Source organism: Muscardinus avellanarius, assembly GCF_963383645.1.
Source record: "Muscardinus avellanarius genome assembly, chromosome: 4".
Lineage (NCBI taxonomy): Eukaryota > Metazoa > Chordata > Mammalia > Rodentia > Gliridae > Muscardinus > Muscardinus avellanarius.
The window spans coordinates 108615527-108637110 of record NC_137789.1 but is presented as its reverse complement, the minus strand read 5'-3'; the positions used below and the strand labels follow the sequence as shown (position 1 = coordinate 108637110).

At 39.3% G+C, this 21584-nt stretch overlaps 1 protein-coding gene across 1 annotated transcript in view; it reads left to right on the top strand.

The window, feature by feature from the left end:
* ANK3 (ankyrin 3) overlaps nucleotides 1-21584 on the top strand; it is a gene marked incomplete at both ends in the record, with an annotated part of 351101 nt that overhangs the window by 145084 nt on the left and 184433 nt on the right. Inside the window, one exon of the mRNA XM_080694807.1 lies at nucleotides 8455-8553. Coding sequence (XP_080550933.1) covers nucleotides 8455-8553 — 99 coding nt within the window. The remainder of the gene's footprint in view (nucleotides 1-8454; nucleotides 8554-21584) is intronic.

Genomic DNA, 21584 nt, shown 5'->3' with positions numbered 1-21584 from the left:
TCCTACTGGCAGAGCCTGTGCACAGTGCTACTGGCAGAGCCTGTGCTAGGCCCAAGCATGGCTAACACCTTCTGCAGCCACAAGGACTGCCCCACTGACCACCTTCTGATTCGACACCACCTCGGATCTGCGTGTTTTTCTATCCAGACTATTTCGTAATGACATAAATGCCTTCGATTTTGTTCCTCCTCCTTCAGCCTCCAACAGTTGGGATTACAGCCCCTGAACCCTGTTCTGTTACTTACCATATGGACATGTAAACGTGTGTGAGATGGTCAAGGGCTTGTAATCTCAGCTGCTGGGGAAGCTGAGGCAGGAAGATCAGAGTCCAAGGCCAGTCTAGGCAACTTAGCCACCCTGTCTCAAAATAAAAAATTAAAAAGGGGTGGGCTATGGCCCAGTGGTAGGGCATTTGACTAGCATGTGTAAGGCCCTGCATTTGATCCCCAGTAGCACAAACAAAACAAAAAGTGTCATGCATCACACTTTTATAATGTTTATTAATTGTATACACCACTGTTAAGATGTTGTATTTATTAAATTATTTGAATCCTCATTACAGAGTTATATGAATTATCACTAGTCTGACTTTACAGATAAAAAATGTATGATTATGAGATATTAAGTAAGCTTACCAAGATAAGTAGCTAGAGTGGAGCAGGACTGGAATTTAAACCTAAACAGTCTATATCATAACCACTCTTATCACCCTACAAAAATACTACCTTTCTCTTTAAGCCTACTGGTGGGTGTTCCAAAAATGTGCTATTAGGAAGAATTAGCTATATGTCTCCTCTGCTCAGCAGTTCAACACTAGTCTAGTGGAGAAAGCATGGACTTGGTTTAGACAAACCATGGCAGCTTTTTAATGTTTAGAAAGTTAGATTTGTGGGAAGAGGGTCTTAGTTTCCTCATCTGCAAAATACAGATAAAACCTTAATAGTATCTCTTTCTTGGTTGTGTGAATTAAATGAGATGAAGACCCGTGGATTTTCTTATTCTTTTTGACATGACTGATTATCAGGGAATCGTGTCTGTCACACGATGGGATGAGAAAATATGTTCATACAGGATAAGGCAAATTCCCTCTGCCATTCAGCAGGAGATGGGCATAGAAGAATTTCCATAGTCCCTGCTCTTCACATTCTCAGAGACACAGGTCCCCTGACACATCGATGCTGAGAAGTGGGGTTAAAATGGTTATAACCAAGCTGGAATTTTCCCTTTGCCTGCAAACTCGCTGTTAAAAATATTCTGCATGTTTCTGAACCATTTTCAGAGTGTAGAAAGTACAGCACAGATCTTTATTTTTAGAATTAGTCGTCCTAATCTGAATAAGTAATCATTGTAAAATATAACAATATCGTCAAATACAACATAATACAGTATAGCAAATATTACTGTAGAAGACTAGAATGAATTGTAATGCAATATATTGAATTTGTAAAAATCCTGAGAGATCTTAACTTGTGCTGGGTAATCTGCTTTTTTTTTCTCCTCCCCTCTCTCTGCTCTAAAAGCAGAAGCTAAGACTTATTTTTCTAAATTTGGGTTTTAACCCCTAACTTGAATGGCTGGTGCCTTTGGGAAGTATAGGTTAGCTAAAAAGATTTATCTGGATCTGGGTGGAAGAAATTAGCACAGAAGAGAAAGAATACACTGGAAAAGTAGGGGAGGGGGGGAAATCTCACCCTAAGAATACAAATCCATACCTCAGGGGGAACAACAGTGATCCATGTTTCTTTATGCACTTTTTTGGGAAATTGCCCAAGAAATGTTAGATAATTAAAATTACTATCTTCACATATACTGTCAAATTATATCCCAACAAGCACATACAAATTTTCATCTCACCTGCAGCAGACAAGAGCTCTTTTTTTTCCTTTTGGTTCTAGAAGCTAAACCCAGGAGCATTCTGTCTCCAAGCTATACCCCTGCTTTATTATTATTATTATTGTTGTTGTTGTTGTTGTTATTGTTATTTTGAAATAGGATTCTACTAAGTTGCTGAGGGTCTAGCTAAATTGCTAAGGCTGGCCTTGAACCTTTGATCCTCCTGCGTCAGCTTTTCAAGTACTAGGAATACAGGCATGTATCACCATACCTGGCTGACAAGGACTCTTTTAAACAGGACTTGTATAACATCATTGGGCTCTTATAATAATATTGGGATTTTATAATTTTGCTTTTGTTTAGACAGTGGAAATATAGCACCAGTCCTAAAGTAGGACAGAAGACATTTTTATTATTAGCCGGTCATGGTGGGGCACGCATGTAATTCCAGCATTCAGGTGGCTGAGAACAGAGGATTGAGATTCACGGACAGGCTCAGCTACTTAGCGAGGTCATTTACAACTCAGTGAGACCCTGTTTCAACAATAAAAAGACTAAAAAATAGGGCTGAGGGTGTAGGTTGGAGGTACAATTGCCTCTGGGTTCCATCCCCAGTACCGCAAAATAAATAAATAAATAAATAAATAAATAAATAAATAAATAAATACGAAGAAATTTTTATTGATTAACTGAAGAATAAAAATATGAATGAGTAAAGGTACCACTTTCTCTTGAGTTGTTCCTAGTTGACAAGAACAGTTGCTACATGATTCAGAAATAAAAAAGTACAGCATGTAGTACCATTTTCTCTTTTGTTACCCCTTACACATATGGTTAAAACCCCCAGCTGTAAGCTGGTGGGTCCGAAGCAGGTGTTATCAAATGGCTGCCTGTGGACCAAATCCAGCCCACTGTCTGCTTTTGTAAATGCAGGTTGATTAGGATGTAGCCACTCTCGTTTCTTTACACACTGTGCGTGACTGCTTCATGCTACAATGGCAAAGCTGAGTTGTATCAGACACTGAGTTGCCTGCAAAGCAAAATCTCAGCCACCTACCCTTGGAAGAGAGAGTTTTTCTGCCCCAGTTCTAAAGCAGTGTGAGTCCTCCCCACTCCCCACCAGTGTTGGGAAAACAGATTTGTTTTGCTCAGGTCTCTCTCTCTCTCTTTCTTATGTGTTTTGGTATATAAGAATAATAAAAAAATAATAAAAATAATTTAATTATAATTAAAATAATTCCTACATTATATTTAGCATTTAAGAATAGTAAGATAGAAGCCAAGCGTATTGGAGCCCACTTGTAATCCCAGCATTTGGGAGGCTGAGACAGGAGGATCGCAGTTCTAGGATGGTCTCGGCTACTTAGGGAGGCCCTTTGCAACTCAGTGAGACCCTGTTTCAAAATAAAGAATAAAAATAAGGAATAAATTCAAAATAAAGAATAAAAAATGTAGCTGAGGGTATAGCTTGGAGGTAGAATGCCCCCGGGTTCCATTCCCAGTACCACAAAAAAAAAAAAAAAAAGAATAGTAAGATAGAGAATATCCAATTTTCCATTTGCAGAATGTACAATTGTCTAAAGTTTTTGAGTAGAAAATTTGCTAATGATATGGGAGGACATGTTAAATACATGTTAAACACATGACACATTCCATAAAGATGTGTCAGTGAGATCCAGAGTGTGGGAAACCTTACACCATAAATTACCAAGCTTTTTCAATAAGTAAGGGGCAGGGAGAAATGGTGGAGTAGGGGAGTTGTGGAGATTAAGAGACTCAAAGGACTTTTCAACCTAATGCAGTAAGTGTTCAACCTAGTAGTATTATGAGAAAAGAAATAACATGTAGAACAGAGCCATAATGTACAGAGTAAGAAATAGCTAATTAGAGGCAGATTCAGGATCTGAATTCTGGTTTCCAGACCCTCTTGCTTGACAGTTTTAGGTAGGGATAAGAACAAAGGTCTCGTTTCTAATTTGAAAAGACCACCTGAGTCAGTTGGAGATAATGAGAGAATCTGAACAAGGATATGGGGGCTTGGGTGCTGTTTTATATTTTTACTTTCATGGGTATTATGATTAAAAGAATACCTTTAACCAGGTGCAGTGGCATGTCCCTTTAGTCCCAGCTACTCAGGAAACTGAGGCAGGAGGATCAGTTGAACCGAGGAGTTAGAGACCAGCTTGGGCAAGACAGTGAGACACCCCACCTCCAAGAAAGAAAAGAAAAGAAACATCTTTATTTATTAGAGATAATTAAGTAGCAGCATTTGTGAAATAATATGATGGCTGAGATTTTCTTTCTCTTAAATTCTTTTAACAAGAAAAAATACGGGTTTATATAAAAAACAATGTTAGCATGAGGTTGTGTGTTTCTTTGTCCCAGGGCCTCACACATGCTGTGCTGATGCTCTACCACCTAGCAACACCCCCAGCCCCAAGCTTCATATGCTTTTCTCTAAGGCTTTATATTTGGAATTTCTCATTATGACGTATTTTTTAAACCATGTGCTTGAGTTTAAGCATTTAAAAGTTAGCTATTTCTGTATATTTACAATGGGATTACAGTTCAGATTGTATATGGCATTTTGAGAACTATGAGAATTGAATGAGGTACTCAAAGAGTTTAGGGGCTAGGGGGTGTACCTCAGTGATAGAGTGCTTGTCTAGAATGGTTAAGGCCCTGAGTCAATCCCCAGCACCACAAAATAATAGAGTCTAGTTCTAATAGAGTTGCTGATGCATGGGAAGTGATTGATACCTGATAGCCATCATATAGTTGTTTATATTATAAATCTATAAATAAAAAACCTGACGGGCCCAGATCATTTATATTTCTGACCTTTGTGAATGATAGGTTTGAAATCCCTATGGTAGTACACAAGAGTAAAGAACTAAAATAGAGAATTTTTTCAGTATACACATGCATGTTCTTGGCAGTCTAAAAACCATGGTAGCACGTATAAGATGCGTGGAGAGCCTGAGTATGGCAGCCAACTGGTGAAATCAAGGGTAACATGGTTGGGATTTCAGATTATTCTAACAATCTGGCTGCTACAGATTATTTAAAAGGAAACATTCATAGTTATCTGTGAGATTGCTGGTAAATACCTGTAAACACATTCAGATACCGAGGTGTTAAGGAAGGGCAGTTTCTGTGACCGTTGTCTCTCCTTGACAACTGAGGCTGTCACTGAGCTCAGGGCCACATGACACTGCTCAGACTCAGCCTGGACCAACTTAATCAGCCACTTGTCAGTCAACGGCTCATTAGCCACTAAGCCAGGAGCACACAAATCCATAGGGAAATACATCAACTTAAAGACACAGGATGTGGGAGGCAAGAGTCACCATCTCCTCTACCAGTCATCACAGTGATCAAAGTAAATGCATTTGGACCACGCCCCCAAACCCCCTTAGAATGTATTCTTTTTGTATGCCTCCTTTTGAAGAAAACTGCTGTCAAGAGAAATGTTGGGAAGCAAACTATTTATAATACATGTTTTTTATACAAAGAAGAAAAAGGAAAAGAACAAGGACAATGTTGAGAGTTTAGGTAGAAAAATTTTTTAAAAATTTGTGCGTGTGTGTTTGTGTGTTTTCTCTGCCTCTGAAATACATCCCCACTCCTATTTTTATTTTGAAAAATAAGGATCTCATTAGGTTGCTGAGAGTCTTGCTAAATTACAGAGGCTGGTCTTGAACCTGCAGTCCTCCTGCCTGAGACTCCCAAGTACAGCAATTACAGGCATCTACCACTGTGCCTGGCTAGCAATGTTTTATTTAAAACAAGGATATCGGACTTCCGGGAAGATGGCAACCGAGAAAAGCGGGGCTTAAGAGCCCCACTAACAACCAATCTCCATTACCATAAAATCAGCGCCTTTCATAGCCAGAAAACACCATCACCAGAAACAAAAAAATCACCAGGCTCCAGAGAGAAAGCGGACTGAGAACAGAGCTCAGAGCCACAGAGGAGATAACCGGCCTCACGCCCGAGGACGCGGCAACAGCGCCATACTGCCGGCGGAAGCGGCGAATTCACCGAACGGCTACAGCAAGCCGAGGTGAACCGCTGCGGAACAGCCAGGCGGGATTTCTCGCCGCAGGTAAAATCTAAAGCTCCCAGTGGAGCTCAGCACACGCCGCAGGGATTCAGAGTGAAATCAAAACCAAGAAGAAATACGCCAGCCTCACGGCCGAGGGCATGGCAGCGGCGCCATATTGCCACCGGCGGCAGCAGCAGAGAATTCACCGAATCCAGTACAGCTACATCTGCAAACTCAAGAACAGTGAGTCAAATTGCGGGCCACAGAGGAGAAATCCCAGTACTGTACTCCCTGGGACTTGACCCAGTGGGGGAGGGGCGGTGACAGAGATATCACACCATAGGAGAATGCCCAACCTGGCACCCCCCACAGTCTAAAGCAGCCTCTATCGACTCTCTGGGTCGGAGACTCTGTGATACAACCCAGTAAAGGAGTAGTGGGGTCTGAGATACTACTGACTCGAGATCCAGAGCACCTTAAGTGAAGTCATAGTGACCCAAGGGAAGAACCCAGAGAAGGCACAAACTTCCAAAATCATGGGAAAGAGGAATAATACTGGAGCAATGAATGCCCACAACCCCACAACATCAGAACCCGATAAAACAGAAAATCAGAGATTTCTAGAAGATCAAATCAGGAAAATAACTGTAGAAATAATAGAGGTGCTTCGAAAAGAACTCAGAGAGAGCCAAAAAGAGATAAAGGATGCAACTAATGAAGTAAAGGCCTCAATTCAAAGCACAAACAACTGATTAGACCACATGGAGAACAGAATCTCGCTCTTAGAAGATGATCATTCCAAAAATGAACACATAGTTTCTAATCTAGAAAAAAATATCCGACAGCAGGAATCTGATATTGAAGAAATATGGGCCCATTTTAAGAGAGCTAACCTAAGAATAATTGGAATAGAGGAGGGAAAAGAAAGTGAAACCAAAGGGATCAACAATCTCTTCAAGGAAGTAATAGCAGAAAATTTTCCAAACATAGAGCAAGAGGTTGATACACAGGTCCAGGAAACTTATAGAACTCCCTTTAGACAGGATTGGAGAAGAGGATTCCCACACCACATAATTGTCAAAATGACCAATGTGGAAGCCAAGCAGAGAATCTTAAAGGCAACAAAAACAAAGGGCCAAGTGACATTGAGGCAAGCCAATTAGAATCACTCCAGACTTCCCAAACCAAGTCATGAGAGCCAGAAGGGCTTGGAGTAACATATTCCAAACCCTGAAAGAAAACAACTTCCAGCCAAAAATTTCCTACCCAGCAAAACTTTCTATCAAATTAGATGGAGAAATAAGAAGCTTCCATGACAAACAGAAACTGAAGGAATTTTTGTCTTCAAAACCAGCACTAGAGAAAATACTCAAAGAGATTAACTACAAAGAAGAAATAGGTAACACACACCAGAACCAGAGAAACAAGAGTTTCCATCCAACAGTCAACTAAGACTGGTTATCTGTGGAGATTCATTACTTATGTTAGTCTTTTACCTATCTCTAAATGGTATTGTTTGCCTTTATTGTTGTTAATTTTTAGGATTTCTAGTTGGAATATTAATATACCTTCATATATAGCATTTGGAAATATTTTATCCCATTCTATTAGTAACTGTTAACTCTGTTTACATTGTCTTTGGATATACAATATTTTTTTTATTTTTTAGGGAGTTTGTATACTCTTCTGTTGCCTGTGCCATTGAAATCATATCCAAGAAATCACTGCCAATTTCAGTGTTGTGAGGTTTTATGACCCAGATTTTCTCCTAAAAGTTTATAGTCTTAAGATTTATATTTAGGTATTTTATCTATTTTGAGTAAATATTTGTATATGGGATTAGGTAAGTGTCCAATTTTATTCTTTTCCATGTAATTATTATGTTTCAACAATATTTAGTTAAAATATTATTATTTCTACCACCAAATGTTCGTGGAAACCTTGTGAAAAATAACTTGACAATATAGGGAAGAATTTAGCTCTAGGCTTTTATTTAACTCCAATGGTTTATATATCTGCCTTTAGAATAGTAGTACACTGTTTCAATTATTGTAGCTTTATATGGTTTGAAATCAGAAAATATATATCTTCTAGCTTTGTTCTTTTTCAAGATCGTTTTGGGTATCTAGAGTCCATATTCCATATTAGGATAGAGTTTTTTTCTGAAAAATAAATATATAAATATATGATAGTTTCACCTAAAAAAATAGGAAAAAAATATTCTCTGGTAAGAAAGAAAGTAAAAAGAAATATTGAAATGTTATCTTTAAGTCATCAAAAGCTTGGTATCAGACAAATGAAACTGTTATGTGAGATTATTATTTTTAATTTTGGATAAATTGCTATAATACTAGATGTCAACCACTAAGCTAAGCATGGGAGGGAGGGATGGGGAGAGAATGGGATGGGGATTGGGTGGGGGCTGACTGGGCGATGTGTGCATGTATGTCTACAAAAGTTTGTATCCCACTATGATGTATGAATACAGTGCACCAATTTAAAAAAAATGACAAGGAAAAAAAATAAAAAATAAAACAAGGATATCAAAGCTTTTTTTTTCTGTTCTTCTACAGAATGACATCACTCCTCTCCATGTTGCATCAAAAAGAGGAAATGCAAATATGGTGAAACTATTGCTCGATCGAGGAGCTAAAATCGATGCCAAAACCAGGGTAAGAATGCCACGTACACCCATGCTTATGCGTAGTTCTAAGAGGTGGTATTGCTTTTTCTAATACTCTTGCATTGGTTAAATGCTGGCTTTAGTTTTGCTCAATTTGTTGTAGCCTCTTGGAAAATGACTGTGACATTTATTCTTGTTAAAATTGGGTAACCATCCTTGTAAATTATTAAGGCATGTTTAATATCTGGTTGAAATATTAGGAACAAAGTGTAAGGTCTAGAGCTTTCATTGAGTTTAATTTTCAAGAATTATAGGACACTGAACCCTTTGGTCAGTTTGATATTAAAACTCAGTTTTTCTACTGAAAACCAAATCTCTACTTTTTGCTGCTGGTAAGAACCTAAAATGGTATGGCTCTTCCTCAAAAAGTTAAAAATAGAACTACCACATGACCCAGCAGCCCCACTTCCAGGTGAATGTCTTAAAAAATTAAACACAAGGTCTCCAAGAAATATTTGCAAACTCCTGTTTATGACAGCATTAATCACAATAGCCAAGAACTGGAAACAGCCCAAATGTGTATTAATAAGTGAATTAATTTAAAAAATGCAGTACATACATATAATGGAATACTATTGGGCCTTAAAGAAGGAAATCTTGTCCCATGTTACAACATGGATGACCTTGAGGACATTATGCTAAGTGAAGTAAGCCAGTCATAAAAGGGCAAATACTGTATGATCCCACTTACATGAGATGTCTAAAGAGTTGAAACTATGGAAACAGGATGGGGATATAGCTCAGCGGTAAAGTATATGCTTTTTTTTTTTTTTTTTTTTTTTTTTTAGTGGTACTGGGGTTCCTGGAAGCCCTTCTACCTCCAGGCTACACTCCCAGACCTATTTTATATTTTTGAAACAGGGTCTCTAAGGCCAGCACAGCTGGCTTTGAACCTGCGCGATCCTCCTGTCTCTGCCTCCCAAGCGCGGGGATTACAAGCGTGCGCCACCACGCCCGGCTAAAGTATATGCTTAACATTCACAAAGCTCTGGGCTTAATCCCAGCACCAGAGGGTTGGGTGGGGGTGGATTGTGGAAATAGAAAGGAAAATGATGGTTGTACAAAATAGGAAGAGAGAGAAATAATTGTTTGAGAGGTATCAAGTTTTAGGTAAACAACAAAAAAAAGATAAAAAGCTCTAGTGATGTATTAGACAACAATGGAAATATAATTAACACTACTGAAGTATCACTTAAAAATGTTTATGAGGCCCAGGCACAGTGGTATATACCTGTAATCCCAGCCACTCCAGAGGCTGAGGCAGAAGGATTGCAAGTTCAAGGCCAGCCTGGACAATTAAGTGAGACTCAGCCTCAAGATAAAACATAAACAGGCTTGGGAATGTAGATCAGTGGTGAAGCAATCCTAGGGTCAACCCCCAGTACCATCACAAATTAAAAAAAAAAAATGATGGAGGTAAATGTTATGTGTATTTTATCACAATTTAAATTTTTTAAATTAAACACCTCACAAAAAGAACTAGGTATTAATGGTATTGTGTGTGGCTTTTTGTCTCGTTTGGTTTGGTTTGAGGTTTGAGGTTTTTTGTTTGTTTGGTTAGTTAATTGGTTGTTTTTTGTGGTGCTGGTGTTTACCTCGGGGCTTTGCATATTGTATGGTACATTGTTTATTTGTTATGAGGCACCGTGGATATGATAAAGAACTGAGACTTAGAATCTGGTTTGAATCCAAATGCTAAACTTAACCTGTTGACTTCAGTAGGCTGTTTCACTTTCCTGATTATTGTTTCTCTATCTGATTAAAAAAAAATAAGATGAATGGCTACCTTGAGGGATCATTACATTGATCAAGATAAAGTTTGTGAGCTGGGCGTGGTGGCGCACGCTTGTAATCCCCGCTCTTGGGAGGCTGAGACAGGAGGATCGCACAGGTTCGAAGCCAGCCTCAGCTACTTAGTGAGGCTCTCAGCAACTTTGTGAGACCCTGTTTCCAAATAAAATATAAAAAAGGTGTGGGAGTATAGCCCAGAGGTAGAATGCCTCTGGGTTCCACCCCCAGTACCACCAAAAAAAAAAAAAATGAAGTTTGTAACTGTGCTGCCATAAAGTCATAGACTAGTCATTGCTACTAATGTATCTCAGAGCCCAAGTTAGTATCAAACACCTAGCCAAACTTCTAATATATCTCAGAGCCCAAGTTATTATCAAACTTTTCTTTTTCCACATTTCATGTATTTGTTACAGATTTGAGTCCAATAAGAAGGTGTCTTCTCCACGAACATCCACCTATTTAAGGTTTTGAGATGGTTCCCTTCCCTTCCAATTTTGTGCTTTCTCCTTAAAGAATCCTGATCTCCACATTTCTGAAACTAGCCTCATATCCTCAACTTGGTTCCTTTAAGACTCTAATTTAATTTACTACTTCATTTATTGCATTTGTTCACTCAGACTTTAAATGACTGTTGTCCTTGGTGGGCCAGATGTAGCAGGTGAAAGAGTGAGCCAGCACTTCACCTGCCTTCATGAAGCTGATGGGCTAGCATGTCTTCCATACTTTATCCCCAGTCCTGCCCAGCTGTAGGTATCCAGCAGGCAACGCAGACTTCTTTTTTCTGATGACTGCTGAACCTGAAAGCCATGTGTGCACCTTACAAGAAATAAGCTTTCTGGAGAAGAAAAGTGAAGGGAGCTGAGGGTTGGCCTCTCAAGAATTATCTCAGTAGGGAAATAAATATCATAGAGATCTTAATTAGACTGAGGTTTGCTTGATTCAATAAGAAGGAATTATCAGTATGTAAAGAATACTGAAACCATTGCTGTAAATGGCAGGAATCTCTGCTGAGCACGGGCTATTGAAAGAAGTTGTAAGGAATAAAAAATAGAAATGCATTGCTTTTGAAAGTTATTGTCACATGGAGGCACAGGATTATTTGTAAATAGGGGGAGTCATTGTGTGGGAGAAATGAAGAATACAGGAGCCAAGCAGGAAAGAGAGACTTGAGGAGCTGCTTGCCTATGCAGCTGGGGTTTCAGTCGGTGTGTGGATTGGAAATGACCTCATTTCTCCATCCCTTAATACAGTCATCAATACCAGAACAGCAAAATTACTTGTCATTTTGCACCATTTGCCAAACACTGCACACTATTTTATACAGTGGGAGGAAAAAAAGGTACAGATGCAGCATAGAGAGAGGCATATAGTGTCGTAGAGGAGGACTAGAGGTAAACACAGAGTGTTTCTGGATAAAGATATCAGCAATATGAAATAATGTACATAGGCAAAATTTGCTCTACTGCCTGATCTCTCTGCCACTTTGCCTCCCTCTTCTGAAAGGCTGCCTTATTTACAACAAAGATGTAGACTCCTTGGACCGCCCATACAGCTGGGGATTTTTGTTGTTTTGGTTTGGTTTGGGGGGAGTTTTGTACTGGGGATTGAACCCAGGGGCATTCTACTTCCAAGCGCCAGCCCCCGGCACTTAATTACTTTTTTGTTTTGCAACAGGGTCTCGCTAGGATGCTGAGGCTGGCCTCCCCCTTAAATCCTATTGTCTCAGCCTCCCAAGTACTGAGACTACAGCCTGTGCCACGAACGACGCCTGGTCCTTCTGTGTGAAGTGATTCACATCTGGATTAAAGGAAAGACAGAAAACAAGAGAACAGAAAAACCTGCCATTCTTTTTAATTGTCCTGTGTGAAGTGGGTTGAGGAAAGGTTGTCGGTTGTGCACGGACTGAATCTCAGCGCACTGAATGGAAGAAAGTGTAGTGTATAACCAAAATATGTGCACGATTTTGCATCTCCTCATCAAAGCTCCCTCCTCTCTTTCAGAAATGTCAGTGGTTGACCAACAGGGAGCTAAGATGCCAGACAGTTATGAGGATAAACCCAAAAACTGAATGTAGGATCATAAAATACAGGTTTTAACTATTCAATCCAGTCGTGGCTTTTGAGAAAACAGATGCTGTTACTTACCCATCCCACTCCTACTAAGTGCTTCCTACTATACTGGCAACCTCCTTTCATTCAACAAATCTGAGCTGGTTCGCACCAGTTCCCAGTGTGTAGACACAAGCATCACCTGATAGGCCAGCACCGGAAAGGGCATATTCACTGAAGCTCTGTTCCTGCATTATTAAATGTTCCTACAACATTGAAATGAATCCTAATAAGGATTCATTTTAAAAGGCAGCTCTCAGAGCCCTTGCATTCCAGGAAGCAAACCTAATTTGTGGTCAGAATAATTTAGAAAGAACCTGAGCAAGATCTTACCAGCTGGAAAAGCAGAATGAGCATTAATTTTGTCTTATCCCACTGCCTAATCTCTTGCTTGGGCCTTGGGGGTTTGTTGTTGTTTGTTCACAGTACTAGGGATAAAACCCAATGCCTCCACATGCTAGGCAAGCAGTTCACCCTGAGCCACATCCCAAGCCCCTATTCTTTTGTCTTCAGTGTGACTAGCAAGTGGTATAATTGTGACCTGGGAAAAGTGCACCCTCTGGAGTCTGTCTTTCTTTCCTGATGAGCTCTTGCACTTCTCAGCCCAAAGGCACTGGGTATTGTAACTCTTAAGAATGGTTAGGGCTAGGGCTATGACTTAGTGGCCAAGAATACTTGCCTAGAATGCAAAAGGACCTGTGTTCCATCCCCAGAAGCACAAAAGTAAATCAATAATTGGTGAGTGGTGGTGGTGGTGGTTAAACTCAAGATGGTTGTATCTTCCTGGGGGAAAAAAATTAGCTAGGATCTAATATACCAGAGTCCTCAAGTCTCTATTTAGCTTGTTTGTTTGTTTGTTTGTTTGTTTGTTTAGAGAGTGGCACCCATCTGGGCTACACCCCAGGTCTATTTTATAATTTATTTGGAAATAGGGTCTCATTAAGTTGCTGAGAGCCTCAGTAAGTAGTTGAGGCTGGCTTCCAACCTGTGAGATCCTCCTTTCTCAGCCTCCCAAACACTGGGATCACAAGCATGGGCCACCATGCCCAGCTAAAATAATTAAAAAGGACTAAGAATATAGGGCTGGGGGTGTAGCTCGGAGGTAGAATGCCCCTGAGTTCATTCCTAGTACTGCAAAAAAAAAAAAAAAAAAGAAGAAGAAGAAGAAAAGAAAGAAAGAAAAACAGAAAGCTTTACCCATTTTCCTAGCCCCAAAATACTAATACCAAATGGTAGATTAACCAGTGCTCCTGTTGGAAGTCCAGCTTACGTGTGGAGAGTGTGTCTCTGACAATGGTGGGCAATGTGCTGGGATAGGAACATGTTTCAAAGAAAATGTTTCAGTCTAGTCTATATGCAACATTCTAATTTTAAAATGACTTGGGATATTTGTCTATTTTTTCAACAAGCTCTTAATAGCTTTGCTTCTTTATAGACTGCAATGTGTTGTGAAAGATGGCTTGCTATTTTTTTCCACAGCACTCTTGCTTTCTTCAAAGCCAGCCTTAGTGTTTGGGGCATGTTCAGGGAAGAGGCTTTGCAACAGATGGTCTCTTGTCATTTTCATTTCTTTTGCATCAATTCCCAATCAGGGCCCATTGAGAGACTTAATCTAGTACCTACACCAGAGCTATTTAAGTTTTAAATTCTCTTTCTCTTCACTGACTTCTCCCTGTCTAGTAATAAAAACAGCTGTGCTTGTATTTACTGCCTCAAAGAAGGTACAGAGTTCTAGGTAGAGTCTGGGAGAACAATAATCTAAGTCTTAGAATGCTGCTCTAAGTGTGCCTCTCCCAGCTTTGAGGCTTCCAAGCAGGTGCCACTGCCCTCATCTTCATAAGTCCTATAACTTCAGCGCTGCATGCAAAGCTCTGCCTTATACTAAGATATGTGTTATCTTTCCGGGTGTGGTGGCACACTCTTGTAATCCCCGTGCTTGGGAGGCTGAGACAGGAGGATCACACAGGTTCAAAGCCAGCCTCAGCTACTGAGTGAGGCTCTCAGCAACTTAGTGAGACCCTGTTTCCAAATAAAAATTGTAAAATAGGTCTGTGAGTATAGCCCAGAGGTAGAAAGTCTCTGGGTCCCACCCCCAGTACCACCACCCAAAAAAAAAAAAAGATATGTGTTATCTTAGTACCCAGAGCATGTAACATACTTAGCAGACTTCCTGAAACATGCTAGGTGCTCAGTAAAGTATTTGCTGAATATATTGGAATAAGATACATTCCTTAGTGTTACATTTGGCAAAAGGTCTTATGTGACTTTATACTGGCCCTGTGATAATATAATTTTTCTCCCTGAAGTTAATGACAACTAACTCACTTATAAGAATAGCACCTCCACCTTGACAGTTGTTAACTTCTTACTGTTCTGGACATGGGTCAGAGGACACTTGGGCATCCTATAACTTTAGCCTATCCTTTCCCTGAAATTCAGCTTGTTCAGTTTAAATTCTAAGGAAAAAGCAATAGTGATACTGCCTTTTGCTTTTCTTTACATTTCCGGGAGTGTGATTGCCTCTGTTAACAATAAGTTATTGAAGAAGAGATATAAAGCAGTTCAGTTTTCTCTCAAAGAGAAAAGTTTAAGGCATTACTTTTAGAGTTCTATGACAGGTTGACATGGGTATTTGATGGGACAAAATACTGTGTTTCTACATTGCTTGAGACTAACTTGAAAATATTTCTTCATGTCATATAAAAATATATTGACTTCATAATTTTTCTGCCATCAATATTAGGAGTTAACTGAAAGTGTTTTTATTTATTTATTTATTTGTTTGTTTGTTTATTGCAGTACTGGAGATGGAACCCAGGGGCATTCTACCTCTGAGCGACACCTCCAGCCCTAGTCTTTTAAAATTCTTTATTTTCCAACAGGGTCTCACTGAGTTGCAGAGGGCCTCACTTAGTAGTTAAACCTGTCCATGAACCATGATCCTCCTGTCTCAGCCTCCCAAATGCTGGATTACAAGCGTGCCACCACGCCCAACTGTGTGAAGGTGTTTTTTAGATTAAAGGAAAGATAAGTGATCATGAAATGTCCTTAGCTTACCCAGTTTGGGAGCATCTCTTGAAAGAAAAGAATGTATTTCACAGTTGCAGAAAGTTCTCAGAACATAGAGTGACTTTTTTCTCCTTGCCTGGTGATTTTACACTGTGTTGAAAAACTCATTCTATTGCCAAATTAGGATCTAAGGGTAAACATGGCTTGCCTGGTTCTCTTGAATAATATACAAAGCAAACTCAGGTCAGTTATTATTTTAGTTAATTGCTGCATAGTCACAAGTACTGATGCACAGAAGTGGATCTTTTTTTTTTTTTTTTTTGGTGGCACCCAAGATAGCCTTCTACCTCTGGGCTACACTCCCAGACCTATTTTATATTTTATTTGAAAACAGGGTCTCACTAAGTTGCAGAGGGCCTCACCTAGTAGCTGAGGTTGGCTTCGAACCTGCAATCCTCCTGTCTCAGCCTCCCAAGTGCTGGGATTACAAGAATGCGCCACCACGCCCAGCTTGGATCTTTTCTTCTGGCTTTCCTTGGATGGTTGTTGAGAACTCTCACATCCAATTTATCTTAAATATCTCAGAACTAATTAGGTCCGTGAATACTCCAGAGTTGTCTACTGTAAACATTTTTATTATCTTCTTTTTTCAAAAAATAGATACAATAAGTAAGTTGTTTTAATTATGAACATCAGTTTGACTTTTTAGAGAATATAACATCATTTTATTTTATTTTATTTTGGTGGTACCGGGGGTGGAACACAGAGGCTTTCTACCTCTGAGGTATACTCACAGACCTATTTTTTTTTTTTTTTTGAAACAAGATCTCACTAAGTTGCTGAGAGCCTCACTAAGTAGCTGAGGCTGGCTTCGAACCCGTGCAATCCTCCTGTCTCAGCCTCCCGAGTGCGGGAATTACAAGCATGTGCCACTACACCTGACTGAGAATATGACATCTTTTAAGAGTTCTAACCCGGGTGCAGTACGCACACTTATAATTCCAGCATTTGGGAGGGTGAGACAGGAGGATCACAGTTCACATCTAGCCTCAGCTACTTAGTGAGGCCCTTTGCAACTCAATGAGACCCTGTTTCAAAATAAAGAATAAAAAATAGGGTTGGGGGTGTCGCTCAGAGGTAGAATGCCCCTGGGTTCCATCCCCAGTGCTGCCAAAAAAAAAAAAAAGAGTTCTAAAAGAAGTACCTTTACATTTGGAAATTAAAACCTTATGACATTAAAAATATTATATATTTTTCTTGTTTTTTTAAATAGATTTCTTAAAATGATCAATGTTGTGAAGTTAATAATATATGTAGACAGAGATGAAACTTGTGAAACTTGTAGGACATGAAAATAAAGTAAATATTATAATGGGATTATATTGCAGAATTCTTGTATTATGCATGAAGCTGCATAGTATTCATCATATAGTATATATATTATTAATACTGCTATATATTATTCAGATTGTGATGAATTAAGAATATATATTTTAATTCCTAGGACAAGAAAATGAAACTCTAGAAATGGAATTGTATTGTAGAATTCCACATTATGCATGAAGTAGTATAATATTCAATATGTAACTATATAGAACATTAATATTTATGTAACATATGCATATTGGGACAAATTAAGAATATATATTATAATCCCTAGGGCAAACATCATCCCCCCAAAAAATAGAGTTGCTAAAAAGCCAAGGGGGAAAGTAGCCAACAATATATGTAATGATTCAATGATTAGATGAATAATACTTAACCCAAAGAAAGATAAGGGGCTGGGTGTGGTGGCGCACACTTGTAATCCCAACATTCCTGAGGTGGAGACTGGAGGATCCCTATTCAGAAGTGGAGACAGGAGGATAGCAGTTTAAGGACAGCCTCAGCTACTTAGTGAGGCCCGTCACAACTCAGTGAGACCCTGTTTCAAAAATAAAAAGACCAAAAAAAATTGGTCTGTGGGTGTAGCTCAGAGGTAGAATGCCCCTGGGTTCCAACCCCAGTACTGCTAAAAATAAAAAAAAATAAAAATAATAATAACAATAATAATAAAGTGAATGGATTACAAAATTATGGGATATGTACACAATGGAATTTTACTCAGTCATAAAGAAGAACAAAATTATGTCATTTGCAAGGAAATGGGTGGAACTTAAAAACATTATGCTAAGTGAGATTAGTCGGTCACAAAAAGTAAAAAATCAGATGCTCTCCCTAATATGTGGAAGCTAGGGAGAAAAAGGGTCATAGGAGGAACTCTAGATGAAGAAGAAACCATAGATGAGCAAATAAGGTGACCTGAGGGTAATGGCAGAGGAGAAGAGGGAAATTCCCTAAGGTACATGATGTACATTCACAAACACATCAGTCAATCAGTAAGCCAGACATGAAGGAGAGAGGCGGAGGGAACAGGTGGGAACTGGGAAGGGCTAAATGGCTGATGTGTGCATCCATGCCTCTACCATCTTGTACTTCATTAAGATATATGACTACAATGCACCAATAAAAGAATAAAATAAGAAAGATAAGAAATGAGGGACAAAAACCATAAAGAGCAAAGCACTGGGTGGAAAATCATAAAATAAATAGCCTAAGGACATATTCTAGTCCAGAAAGAAAGCCAAAGTTTTCCAAACAAAGAGAGGACAGAAGGATTTTTATCTTCTTTTATTTAATTTTAAATATATAGAATATGTGGCTATAAACCAGGAAAGGGAATTAGAGTGGTTTTTCTCTCTCCTATATGTAAATGGCAGAAATAAATTATTGATCTTAAAAGTCTATCAGATGCTTGTGTTTTTGAAAAGATTGCTTGGCACAGTAGTAGGAATCTAGTACTTGAGACAGGAGCAAGCATGCACGCACACTCCAGCCACTGACACGCCATGTGACCTCGAGTGGTGCATGAAATCCCTGGAGAAGCTTTGTCACCTATAAATGGAACTGCGAATGCTCGTCCCATGGAGTCATTATCAGGATTAAATAAAATCCTAAATACACAGTGCCATATAACAGAGGGCATTCAAATAATAGTATTTCGCTTCCTCTTAAGTTAACACTAAAACTGCCTGGGTCAACATGCACAAAATATGAACACAATCAGAATTTTGGGTGAAAATATCCACCTGAAAATAGCTTTGCTATTAGATTGTACTTAATACCTTTTGCTTTATCTTTGGCTGTCATAATGACCATCTTCTCTTGAGCACTATCTACATTTTCTTTCTTTTTTTTATACTTTTATTGATGCACTGTAATTATATATCATAATGAGGAATAGCGCAATAGATGTATACATGCATACATCAGGCGTGCCTCCCTCCGAATCTGACTCTGCCCCTGCCCCTTCCTGTACATGTCACTAAGATTAGTATTGATAATTTCCTAGATTTACATGGCATTATTTAAACTGTTACTTTTGTTACATCTTTACCCCTCCTCCCTTCCTAAACCCTCTCCATCCCTCCATTGGAATCTCTACTCCTTTATCTGAGATCACATTTGTTACCCAATCTCTCTCTAGCTTCCACATAAGGGAGAAAACATCAGTTTTAATTTTCTTTTTTTTTTTTCAGTATTAGATGGAACCCAGGGGCTACAGCCCCAGCCCTATTTTTTTTTTTTTCAATTTTGAAGCAGGGTTTCACAGAGTTGCAAAGGGCTTCACTAAGTAACTGAGGCTGTCTGCAAACTGTGATCCTCTGGTCTCAGCCTCCAGAATGCTGAGATTACAAACGTGCACCACCATGCTCGGCCCAATTTTAAATTTAAATACTATATCACGTTTTACATCCATGATATATCTAGAGTTCTCCTATTTTTACTTCCATTTCTTTTTCTACAGTGAGATTTTTGCCCAGTAAGAAGAAAAGAGGGGGGACCTGGAAAATACAAATCAACATAGATCCATTTCTTTTCAAAATACTTCCTAAGTCATAAGTCTGTGTCACTCTAGGATTGGCGTTCAGCACATTCTGTCCGTTAAGGGCATACTCTGGGTTCATATTCTAAGTTGTGAGGTCCTGCCCCGTGATTTTCAGAAATATCAAACCTGAAAGTAAGCCTTCCTGGCCTTCATGCCTGCGAGTAGTTGCTCTTAGGCCAACACAGGGAGTATTCTGTTCAGCCAATAAGGCACAGTTCCCACCTCACTAATAAGATTACTGTCACTGAAATGAAATACGAGATGGGACCAGCCAGTTTGCGTTGCCTCAGAATTCTGCCCAAGGGAAACTTGTTCATTATGTTAGGGCTTTAAAAATCGAGGGAATTGGAGAAAAAAAAATTACCAACCCCGTGCAATTGCATTTCCCTCCCGTAACGTCACTATGGCAACTCACTCAGCATCCCTCTCTTCTTCTCCCCAGTCCAGCCGAACATGTTATGTTCTTGAAGCCGCCTACCTCGGTCCCCCCAGGATCACCTTATCAAGCATTTTTCAGCTGGAATTTGATGCTGTTGCATGCACTTGAACCACTTTTTAGTCCAGGATCCAGTCAAAGTGACACTGTCCCTTAATTGTACATTTCTAGGGTTTGGGAGCAAGTAAGAATCCTTTATTTTGTGTTGAAAAAAGCAGGGCATGGTGGCACATGCCTGTAATTTCAATACTGGGGAGGCTGAGACAGGAGGACCGAAGGTTTGAAACCAGCCTTGGTGACTTTGCAAGGCTCTCAACAACTTAGCAAGACCCTGTTTCAAATAAAAAATAAAATAAGATTGTAGGTGTAGCTTGGAAGTAGAACACCCCTGGGTTTCATCCCCAGTACAAATTAATTAATTAATTAATGGAAAAGCTTAGAGTAAATCCAAGAGCTAAGAGACAAAGTCATGTACTGAAGTCTAATCTCAATTTAAAAGTCATTTATGTTATTAAAATTTTTATCTTTTGGAAAGATATTTAATACATCCTGAAGTAGGAAATATGAGTCTACTCTAAAAATAATAAGGGAATTTTTTGGTGTGTGTGGTACTTGGGATTGAGCCCTGGGGCATTCTACCTCCAAGATATTTCCCCAGCCCTATTTTATTTTTATTTTAAAATGGTTTCACTAGGTTGATGAGGATCTCATATTTGCTGAGGCTGTCCTCAAATCTGTGATCTTTCTGTTTCAGCCTTCCAAGTATTAGGATTGCAGGTATGCCACCATACCTGGCTTATAAATTTTTAACCAACTAGAATATATATATATATATATATATATATATATATATATATATATATATATTCCTCCCCCAAACGGGTCTGGGGATGGAACCCAGGGGCATTTGACCTCCAAGCTATATCCCTGCCCTATTTTTTTTATTCTTTATTTTGAAACAGGGTCTCACTAATTTGAGGAGGGCCTAAGTAGCTGAGGCTGTCCACAAACCGCGATTAAAGGCTAGCATAAAAACCGTTTATTCACTTGTTAATTTATGTCGTAATTTTTATTAAGCACTTTTCACGGACATGATACTGAGTTACCACCTATCCAAAGTCCAAATATCCCTTAAACTGTTCACCTTGTCCTTGGAGGTAGACCAGTGGTTTAAAAAAAAAAATCATGGCACTTGTTTAAAGAATAGTAAAGCAGACTGTATTCAAGGGTGACTTCTACAATGGGGCTTTGTTGTAGTAGAGGAGCGAGACTCTGGCTTGACTGTCAATGCAGTAAAGAAAGATGGAAATTTATTGCTAAGGAGCAAGGTGCAGTCTATGGATGGAAAATCACTAAGAGGAAACATAAGGGGTAAAAAAGATGCTGGCTAAACCAATTTGTAGGATTATTGCAGAAGGTGAGCCAGGGTGGTAAGATACTGAGGGTGAGGAAAAGGAATTCAATCAGTTATCAAGGGCAGGGCGGGGGATTCTCTCTAAACCAACACAGCAGGATTCTTGCAGAAACTGGAGTAAGTAGAGCTGACACAGAGAAGCCCAATTTCATGGAAAATCAGAGGAGCCTGAGGAGAGGTAGCTCAAGGAGCCACAGATAACTAACATACCAGGTAGGAAGTTGTAGGCTCCCCCAAAGAGGTACAGAAGATAGGAAAGGAAGTCCCACAGGTAGGAAAGTTGCATGTAGTTTGGGGAGAGGCTTCACACAAACAATACAGTGTAAGACAGGAA